The following is a 10,953-nucleotide window of genomic DNA, read 5'->3' on the forward strand; positions in this document are numbered from 1 at the left end:
TAGTTTAAAACTTAAAGATTCCTTTGATTCCTCTTGGCTTTGTATGTATTATTAAGTTACTTAAAATTTACTTTTAAAACCTCTCAAAAAGAGCTCTTCAGGCTTATTTTCCATTGTGACTTCACTGATTCTCAACCAATTATTTGGCCAGGGTAATAATTTTTAATATATTTTAAAATCATGTGTGTTGTGCTATTACATTAGAATCAGGAATATTCTGCATCTGAGTAAGAAACAGAGTTAGCATTGGAATTAGATCATTTTATTTTAATGTGTGGGGTTCACCACTTCTTTTTCATCTTTCATGTAAAATTGTTTTCAAGAGACATACTGAGAGTATCATACTTACTTTTAGTCCCAAACATTTATTTTCAATTTGATTAATCAAAGAAAAGTCCACCTTCATCATTTTATCTAGCTGAGTTTACCCATGGGTTATTGTCACCATTTGAGTGTGGACTCTACTGGACAATCTTCCATGAACTCCAGTGTTCACTTAAGAAAGCAGATTTCCTGGCATTGCTGAAGGACTGTTATTGTGTTTACTTAATTTCTGTGAATTTTATGAGCATATAAATCTTGTAAATATCTAAAAACAATTTAAATAAGCAAAAATGTTATTGTCATTAAGACTTATGATACTACTCTTTGCCAGCATTAGCTTTCTGTAAGTTACTTGGTTGCTCTGTGTATGGTTGACTCTTCTTTTCTTTTTACTCTTTAGTGCATTCCTCTCTTTGTTCAACTTGTTTTGGAGAGATTAACTCGAGGGGTCAAAACTAGTGAACTCCATACGATGTGTCTTCAGGTTGCAATTGCTGCCTTGTACTATAACCCTGATTTGCTGCTACATACTTTAGAGCGAATTCAGTTGCCTCACAACCCTGGACCTATCACTGTACAGTTTATAAACCAGTGGATGAACGATACAGATTATTTTATTGGGTAGGTGTGCCTTTTGGACTTCATATTGACTTTCTGTTTCTGGGAAGTTTACTTCACATATATATATATGTAGGATACCATGTACAAAATCAATTTTCATATCGTTGGATCTATTTTTGGTATATTAGTAACACGATGTTTAATTTTTAGAGTATTATGAATGTTTCAACAGTACAATCAAGTGGAAAGAATTCAAGCCTCTTCCCATTTAAAAAAGTTTTTTTATACTTGTAGATGGACAGAAAGCCTTTATTTTGTTTATTTTTATGTGGGCTAAGGATTAAACCCAGTGCCTCAACATGTGCTAGGCAAGTGCTCTGCCACTGAGCTACAGCCCCAGCCCCTTCCCATTTGTTTTTGATTATTGTGTGTCATTATATCTTAGGCAGCAAAAATTAAGGGTCTAAATGCTATGACTATTATGTGTCTGTGGGCAGACATTCTAGGGGCAATCAGGTTTCTAAGGAGGATACCAGTCTGCCAAAGATGTTACATACTGTCCTGGGATGGTTAGCTCTTTTCAGCTCTCAAAGGAGCCTGTTCTCAAATGTGGTCAGAAAGATTATTAATTTTAGCTTAGAGATTGCCTCTGTAGAAGAGTTTGGCTTTCTGTGAAACACTCTCCTAGTTTTCAAACACAGGAGATGGAAATGGAGCTCAGTGGTAAAGCATTTGACAGGAATGTACAAGGTCTTGGGTTCATTCCCCAGTGCCACAAAGAAAACAACACAAATTATGTCTGGGGATATAGCTAAGGTAGAGTGCTTGCGTAGCATGCATGAGGCCCTGGGTTTGATCTCCAATATTGCTAGGGAAAAAAAAAAAAAACGGCAGGGGGCATGGTTCAAACACAGGAAAAGTAAGGTCTTTCATTATTATATGCCCATCTCAAGTCACCCAACACATGTTGATGGCCATATTATGTTAGAATTTGAGCTTACTTGCTGTCTTAATTTGGGAACATTTTTTAAGTTTTATAAGTTATTACTTAGAAAAATTTGCTGAAGGGAGTAGACCCTTGGGTAGAAATGATCAGTACACTACCATGTGGTGGGTGATAGTGAAGGCCTGGGTTAGGATGGTAGAATAGGACTGAGTGAACACATTTACAGGAGGCTCTGCCTGTTTTCTACTAGTAGAAGCCTGGAATTTGTCCCTCATTTATATTTGTTTATGAAACTTTCAAGGGAAAAACATTCTCCAAAGCTAGCTTCAACAACAGCAAGGTGCTAAGCAATTCAGTGAGACCCTGTCTCTAAATAAAATACAAAATAGGGTTGGGGATGTGGCTCAGTGGTTGAGTGTCCCCAAGTTCAATCCCCAGTAGCCCCCTCCCCCCCCCAAAAAAAAGTGTGCTTAATTAAAGTTAAAGATTTAGAGATTTGTTCATGAAAAGTTATGTAGTTGGTATTCTTATCTTTGTCAACATGAATAAGCAGTTTTTCAAAGATACAGTCTTTCTTAGCTTTTGCATACACTGGGCATCCTTGGAGAGTGCTTCCTTGGATTCTTTAGAGACCCACTGGCTAATCATCTTTCCTGCTATGATCCACTTGACTAGTATGCTCTACTAATTTGGTACCTTGAGAATGAGAAAGCCTTTAGGTCAAGTACAATTCCTCTTATGTCATACGACGTGGCCATTAGTAACTCAAATGAAGCAAGCAATACAAATAATAAGGAATAACAGAAGCTTGTAAAGTATTCATGAGGTTGTTGTATTATAATCTCATTTTAAATGAATTGAACCACTGCAAGTGATTTTTTTTTTTTGTTCATGCTTGCAATTTTAACTGGTTCTACTAATATAATAGTCTTTTAGTTCTTGGTATCTTTAGTTTTAAACAATTTAAAGGGAACATATAGAAAAATATGTGTAATATAAATTGGTCAAACATCTTTTTCTTCAGAATTAAATTTTCCTGGGGTGGTGCAGAGCATGGGAGTAATGGAGGAACTTTAGATAGGGCAAAGGGGAGGGAGGGGAAGAGAGGAGGCAAGAGGATAGGAATGATGGTGGAATGAGTTAGATAGCATTACCCTCAGTACGCGTATGAATAAATGAATGGTGTGAAAATACTTTGTGTACAATGAGTGACTTGAAAAATTGTGCTCCATATGTGTAATATGAAATGAATTGCATTCTGCCATTGTGTATAACAAATTAGAATAAATAAATAATTTAATAAAAAGAGTTCCTTATCCGTGTTATAGCAGAGGATGCTAGTAGATTTACTTAGATCTATTAAGCTCAGCTTATTGGATGTCGAGTTTTTGAAACAGCTTTTGGCACCTGATGTTAGTGTACAGTACCTGTGCCAAGAAAACTTGAGGACTAGTCTAATGGGAAGAGTCTGGGGAACTCTCCAAGTTTTCCATTGTATAAGAATTTTCTGCTTTAACAAAACCCATTATGCCAACAATCAAATGTAGCATTTACATTAGTCATAAGTTGGTATTACAGCAAGATTCACCATGCTAATTGCAGACTCCCATGGGTCTTTAATGATAACATTTATAAAACTTTTTTAATGTAAGATTTCATATAGCAGAAAACTAGAGATATTTCTGTACAATCCCAATGAATAAACCGGAGAGTTTGCCTTGAACATTTCTTTTTGTAATTTCTCTGGGTTTTGTCCTTTATTGCACTTCTCATGTCTACATTTTTTTCCCTTCAAATTTTGCAGGCGTCATGATCGGAAGATGTGTATAATAGGACTGAGTATCCTTTTTGAATTGCAAAATTGACCTCCTGCAGTAGATGCTGTGGTGGGACAGATTGTCCCTTTGATACTTTTCCTTTTCCTTGGCCTAAAGCAGGTCTGTGCCACTAGGCAACTGGTAAACCGGGAAGATCGCTCAAAAGCAGACAAAATTGACATAGAAGAAAATGGTAAAGTCTTATACAGTGCTAGAATTGATTGTGATTTGAGCATTGTTTTCTTTGACTTTTAGTCTGTTTGGCTTCATTAAACAGATTTACATTCTTTGGCTTGCTGAACATTTAACAAATATCTTGGACTTGATTGACTTGTTAATTGTATCATGTGGGATAACAGATTTGTGTACTTCTTGAAACTGTAAACTGAATTATTTTTAAACCTGAGCCTAATGGATGTTTTTATACCTGGTAAATATATTTGTAACAGAATCATATGGTCTTGCTACATGTTAACAACTTAGTATTTTATTTTATTGTTAATGCTAATAGACTCAATGAAGGCAGCAGCCATGAATTAAGTGAAACACTAGATTAAGAACAGTGGAGATTGATTTTAAAAAAAATAAGTCTTGGTAGGTGATTCATCTTCCAAAATTATTAATGAGAGATGTATTTGTGGTCTAAATATACATTTAGAATAAAGTTCAGAAATGAAAATGATTTGCTTAATCTAAAGTCAGAATATGATTGTCAATATCAAGAATATTAGACATTTAATAATGAGATTGTAAAGCTACTTGCTAGGGCCCAGGAAGTAGCACTATTTAATTCTGAGTGGAGGTTTTCCTTTTCTGGTTAAATATAGACATTTATCTTTAACTAAGAAAAATCAGAATTCTTGCCAGGAAACAAAAGCAAACAAATAAACAAACAAACAAACAAAAAGAAAAAACAAACTATTTTTTGATGCTAAACTTTGTGATTTCAGCAGATATAGATTTAAAACACTTTTTGTTTTAACTGGTATCCAGTTTGTTCATATATAAGGAATTTTAAGCTACCCTTCACTACTCTTACCACAAAAGTTTCTGATTTTTCTGATTTCTCAGTAGATCTTTTGAAGTAGTTTCTTTCAAGAAGTTACTTTTTTTTCCTCTTTATTATTATTTTTTTTTGGAAGGGCTAAGCATATGCGAAGAATTACAAATTCTTTTTTTTTCCATTGTGTTATGATCTCTTTCTAACTTCATGTTTTGCTGGTTTTTGGCTTATAAATAATACGGCTTGAAATAATTTTTTCTAGTAATATTCCAAGACTTGTTGAATTTCCTACCAAAGTGTAGAATTATTAACTAGCAAAGGTATTTCTTGCTATCTTTGTAATTGTACCTTTGCCACTTTCCCCCACTGCATGTCTGGTCCCAAACTATGGTTTCTTGTTTTAGTCCTTTTAGTTTAATCCAACTGTTTCAGTGTGGTGTGTTTTATGGAACTAGTTTTAGATTGACGTTGCCTGGTTTACTCTAGGTTTTTCCTTTTAAGTTGATTTTTATTCTGCATTTGCTGCCTTCTAGTTACAATATTCCAGTTATAATATTCATCTAACCACTTGGAACAGAGCAGCACTGAAAATAGGTCATGTGTAACTTGGCTTACAACTTTTCAAGCCACATGTAGTTGACTACTTTATTATTATTTACATTTTTTGCATTTTTACTATTTCTATTAAAGGAAATGACCTCCTCATTTTGGTACTTCTGAACACTTGGTAATCTGTTTAGTCAATGGGAGGTCATTATTATCTAAAACATGCACTGATTACAAAATCATTTGATGTCTTTTTTTTTAACAAAAATTGTGGGAAATCTGCAGTTAAATAGTATTCTCAAGTTAATGAGTCAGCTATAGTATAACATTAGCAATGTTCAGGTAACCCACAGATCTAGGGAAATTGTTTTCAGTGAGAAGGATAAAGCCATTCTCAATTTATCAAACTGTAGAGTAGGCATAAGGTTTATTTCTATGTATTTATGTAAAATTGTTGTTTTTCCATTTCTACATTTTTAAAATAGTCTTTTTCATGGAATTTGATCTATTACACTTGCATATTTTGATTCCTTTTAAATAATTAATGGATCCACAGAGGAGATTTCCAGTGATGAGGAGGATACAAACGTTGCTGCTCAAGCCATGCAGGCAAATAACGGGAGAGGTGGAGACGAGGAGGAAGAGGAGGATGACTGGGATGAAGAAGTGCTGGAAGAAACTGCCCTTGAGGGGTTCAGTACTCCACTTGACCTTGACAATAGTGTGGATGAATATCAGTTCTTTACACAAGCTCTGTTAAGTATGTCTTTACTCCCTGAATTTTGAGCTATTTCTTAGAATTTTTTTTTTCATTCCTTTCTGTTACTTGTTTTGGGATCTGACTAAAAATCGGTATAGACACTTAAAATTTTAATTTTTTGTTACAGAAATATCCATACATATGCAAAATGAAAGGGATTGGCATAAAGAATCTCTCATCACCCAGTCCTAGCATCTTTCATCATTTTAAAGCAATAGGGTGAGCCTGTAGGTTATCCTCAGGAAAGCAATTCCAGGCAAATGTGTTGTTGATCCTTTAGGCAAAAATCGACCGAGCATTTACAGAAAAGAATGAAGTATTTCATATGTATGTTACTTAGAAATGGTGGTGTAAACCTTTTAGTTATTCACAGTCCCTGAGGGAAGGAACAGAGGGTAGCTCTTTACTTCTTAAACAGTTTACCAATTTTGTACAGCAAGACACATAAATATAATTAAAAGACTCATTGAAGATTGGGAGAGAAGACTTGCTAAATGTATCATAGGCTTATGATGCACAACATCCAAAAGCCTTCTACAAATGAGTAAGACCAATGAACTAGTATAAAAATGGGAAATAGAAATTTTACAGAATAAAAATAAATGAACCGGACATAGTGGTGCACGCCTGTAATCCTAGTAGCTCTGGAGGCTGAGGCAGGAGGATTGTGAGCTCAAAACCAGACTCAGCAAAAGTGAGGTATTAAGCAACTCAGTGAGACCCTGTTTTTAAATAAAATACAAAATAGGGCTGGGGATGTGGCTCAGTGGTTGGGTGCCCCTGAGTTCAGTCCTTCCCGCAAAAGAAATAATAAACCAATGATAATATTTAGAAAATTATTAAAGAAATTATAATGAAAAAATCCCACTAATGTATATTCTGTTGTGGTTAGATGGTATTTCTGTGATTGTATCATAATACAACTTATTTTTATTATTGGACATTTAGGATTATTTCTAGTTTTTTGTTATTATAAGTGATATTAAAGTGGATATGCTTCTGTATAAAGTATTTTTACTGACAGGGACAATATTAGCATAATTTTGGCATCATTTAGTGTTGTTGCAAATACCATTGATGAAGATTAAAAACTACCTAAATATTTTTATTGAAATTTCACAGGAATTAAAGAGAGTACAAGGAATGTCATTACAAAACAATAGGAAAATAAAAGCATAAATGTGGAGATGGAAATATGATGTGTACCAAGATAGTGCACCCTAGTCACCAACGAAACTTTTAAGTATTGAGTGGAGTCTCAAAAGATACAGTTCATTTTTCAATTTTTCAGTAATGGGGACTGACTCTAGAGGTGATTTACCACTGAGCTATACTCCCACCCCTTTTTTATTTTTAGGTACTGGAGAATGAACTCAGGGGTGTTTAGCCACTGAGCCCTATCTCCAGTCCTTTTGATTTTTTATTTTAAGATAGGGTCTTGCTAAATTGCAGAGGCTGGCCTGAAACTTGTGATCCTCCTACCTCAGCCTCCTGAGTATCTGGAATTATAGGTGTGTGCCTCTGTGCCCAGCACGTATGGTACTATTAAAATGCGCCTCAAGTGATAGTTAGACACCCAGCTTTGGGCCAGTTTGTAATGACCACTGCTGAAAGCCTCAGTGAAGGAAGGAAACAGGACGAGATTGTAGCGGCTTTGAGTTCTGGTCGCCATTCCCCAGTAGAGTGTTGAGTGTTTTCTGTAAGGGCATGTGGTAGTTTACCTTCAGGGAGTTTCCAGGTGTTCAATGTGTAAAAAGAGCTGAGGGAGCCAAGCATTCTGAGATTATTTTGTTAAAGTAGGAGGAATAAGTTCTGGAGTAGAGAATGGGATTTAATGGAAAGAATCATGTGAGTAGAAAACATCAAGTCTCAGAGGATTGGACATGAAGAGAATGTGGGCAGAGGTGGTAAGGGCTTGGGATGGGTGCCTGGGAGACTAATAGAACCAGTGATAGAAATAGGGAGATAAACAGAGTTTGGGAGGAAAGTGCTGAATTTGGTTTTATTGTGTAGAATTTGAGATGAGCTATCCAAGGGGGACAGTCCAGTAGCTAAGGGGAAGACTTTGCCTAAATGCACACAGATGTGGGTCCTTGTTGTGGAAACAATGCTGAAGCTTCTAGAGGAAAATGGTAACAAGTGCGTACAGGTGTATGTCCCATGATCTGGATTTTAGGGAACATTGATAGATGGTAAAATTTAGAAAGAAGAACAATTTATTCCTTGGTTAAGTTTCATCATCCTGTCCCTTATCATCTGAAGTAATTTCATTGTGATTTGATCATGCCACTCGTTTTTCTCTGAGGTAATAGTTGTTATTGGACTCTTATCTTTTTCTCCTTTTCCTCTACACCCCTGAAATGCAACAGCTGTGCAGAATCGGGATGCTGCTTGGTACCAGTTGTTGTTAGCCCCTCTCAGTGAGGACCAGAAGAGAACACTGCAGGAGGTGTACACATTGGCAGAGCACCGAAGGACGGTGGCAGGTCAGCCACTCACTTTCACGTGTGTCAGACTGCTGGCAGCCAGACTTTTTCAGTGTCCTAGGGGGCACCTAAATATGCTTTTTAAATTTTTAGAGACCAACCCTTTATGATAATGAGGAGTTGTCATCATTGAATGGTTGTTCTTTTTAATCATTTCCAATATCTTAGATTTGCAAAAATCTGTCCATTATGTGTTTATTAGTGGTATTCCCATTCAGATCCTTACGTTATTTTGGAGGTATAGGTAAAAAGTAAGGGTAGGCATGAATCTTGCTGAGGGAGACTTAATCAGATGGACACCTACCTAAACATCTTAACCACAGGTAGACCAAAGTCTCTTTATGAATTCTTGCAAGGAACTTGTATTCCTGGAAATGAAATACTACATTAGTCATCTCTCTGTTGCTGTGACAAAATGTCTGAGAAAATTAACTTATAAGGAAGGAAAGTTTATTTTGCTTCTAGTCTCAGAGGCTTCAATCCAAGGTCACTTGGCCCTGTTGCTGTTAGGCCTGTGGTACGGCTGAACATCATGTAGGAGTTTGTGGTGGAGGAAACCTGCTCATCGAGGTGGCTGGGAAACAGAGGAAGGAAGGAGCCAAGGCCCAGTGTTCCCTTAAAGGGCATGCCCCTGTTGACCTAACTTCCCGTAACTAGGCCCCACCTCTTGAAGGTTTCATCCCCCCCATAGGAGTGCCAAGGCTGGCAACCAAGCCTTCAGCATGTAGGCTCTTGGGGGATATTTACAATCCAAACTGTAACAAATGCTCTCCATTTATATTTGTTGGGCTTTTTGTGTTGGTGACTCATGTTGATTTTCAGTTTTTAAGCTAAAGAAATTATTTTATTTTTATGTTGAGATTGTTATGGTCACTCCTAGATTAGCAATGGAAAAGACTTTGTGATCACAAAAATATTTTGGTAGAAAACATCATGGCTGGGCGTCTAGAGTTGAGAACTCTGGTTCTTCACAGACTTAGGTCTTCGGATTTGGTATCGACCCTCCTGCTATGAGAAGTCGGGTGCCTTTTCAGCAGTAGAGACAGTAAAGCTATTGGAATCTAGCTTGAGACTTGTTTTCATTTCACTTATTGTAGTAATGTTTTTCTGTGATAGTAAACATAATTACTTATTGATGTGCTCCTGCTAAAGGCTGGCATTCAATTTGGCCAGGTAACAAATACCATAAGTCACGGTTCTTCAGTTCTAAGTATGCAAAGAATCTGGCTCTTTTGAGATTCTTTCCAACTTTGTGCCTTATGGACTCTTCTGTTTTCTTCCTCTTTTTTTTTTTTTTTTTTTTGAAAATGCTAGAGGCAAAGAAGAAGATTAAACAACAGGGAGGCTTCACGTTTGAAAACAAAGGAGTTCTCTCTGCCTTTAACTTTGGGACTGTGCCGGGCAACAACTGAAGGAAGGACATCAGCTGACCAGACGTCTTCGCTGTGTTTTGTCTCACAATTTCACAAAGGGAGTGTGAGAGTCAAGGGGAGAAATTAGGGGGCTGCTCTTCAGGGCCCTCCTGCTGCACCAGTTATCATCTGGCATTAGGCAGTACTTTTATCCACTCTCCCTTTCCCCTTTGACCTTTCTCACCCTGAAATATATATTTTCAACAGCTACTGTAATGTATGAAATTAAAGAAAAACAGAATCATTGCATTGAAAAGGACAAACCATACGCTCCAAAGGCTGACAGCCTACAGTGGTTTTTAGAGGATTGGATTGACTTGCAGGTCTCAGGTTTTTGCCATGCAGAATCCATGGATTTATGCGGATAACAGTGCCTTCTGTTGTACATGAATTATCAGAAAATTTTTTTTGGAGTGCATTGTAATTTTTTTAAAGCATAAAACATATTTCTAGATATAATGTAAACCTTGGTTATATGTCGACTTATTCTGCATTTTACTCTGTGAATTTACTGTTAGGCAGTTAGCTGCAAGTCACTCTGGTTTCAAAAACATCACTGCTCCCTTTGCCCACCCTGCTATGGGGGCTTTCTTCAGGGGTTGTAAAATATGCACTGGCTCTGGTTTTTCATAAGTTGTTTTGTGGCTTTCCTAAGAAGTGTCTTATTCCCTCTTCCATCATATTTTTCTGCCTTGAAAGGGGTGGGATTTCTTTCAGGATCAACAAATATGCATATCAATTTTATTCAGAACACGATATGTTCAGGACTCGGCAGCTTCTTGGAAGCAAGTGGCAGAGGCTCATTAGTCACTGGAGTTAACAGCAAGTCTGAAGATATTCTGAATCATGTACTTAATTATGCAGTGAAGTAATGATTTTACCTAAAGCACATTGAACTTTTAGGAGAAAGATGCTGCGTAGCACAGTGTCTTTCTGGATGGGAGCTTGTATCTTCAGTAACTCATCATTCCAGCCGTGTTGGACCAGGGTCTGAACCATTTTATAATGAAATTGTTTATTTAGTCACACGACTTAAACAAGTCTAACTTGCTTTCCCACACTTCTGATTTTTCTCCTACATATCTTGTTTTCGTTTTT

The 10,953-nt window shown here is 36.7% G+C and overlaps 1 protein-coding gene across 1 annotated transcript in view; it reads left to right on the forward strand.

Moving 5' to 3' along the window:
* LOC308658409 (importin-8-like) overlaps positions 1–10,637 on the forward strand; it is a 74,943-nt gene extending 64,306 nt beyond the window's left edge. Inside the window, exons 3-6 of the mRNA XM_081311022.1 lie at positions 3,769–3,841; positions 5,754–5,957; positions 8,327–8,443; positions 9,758–10,637. Coding sequence (XP_081167148.1) covers positions 3,769–3,841; positions 5,754–5,957; positions 8,327–8,443; positions 9,758–9,855 — 492 coding nt within the window. The 3' untranslated portion in view covers positions 9,856–10,637. The remainder of the gene's footprint in view (positions 1–3,768; positions 3,842–5,753; positions 5,958–8,326; positions 8,444–9,757) is intronic.
* The last annotated feature ends 316 nt before the right edge of the window (positions 10,638–10,953 follow it).

This window comes from Spermophilus citellus, assembly GCF_964194105.1.
Source record: "Spermophilus citellus genome assembly, chromosome: 10".
Lineage (NCBI taxonomy): Eukaryota > Metazoa > Chordata > Mammalia > Rodentia > Sciuridae > Spermophilus > Spermophilus citellus.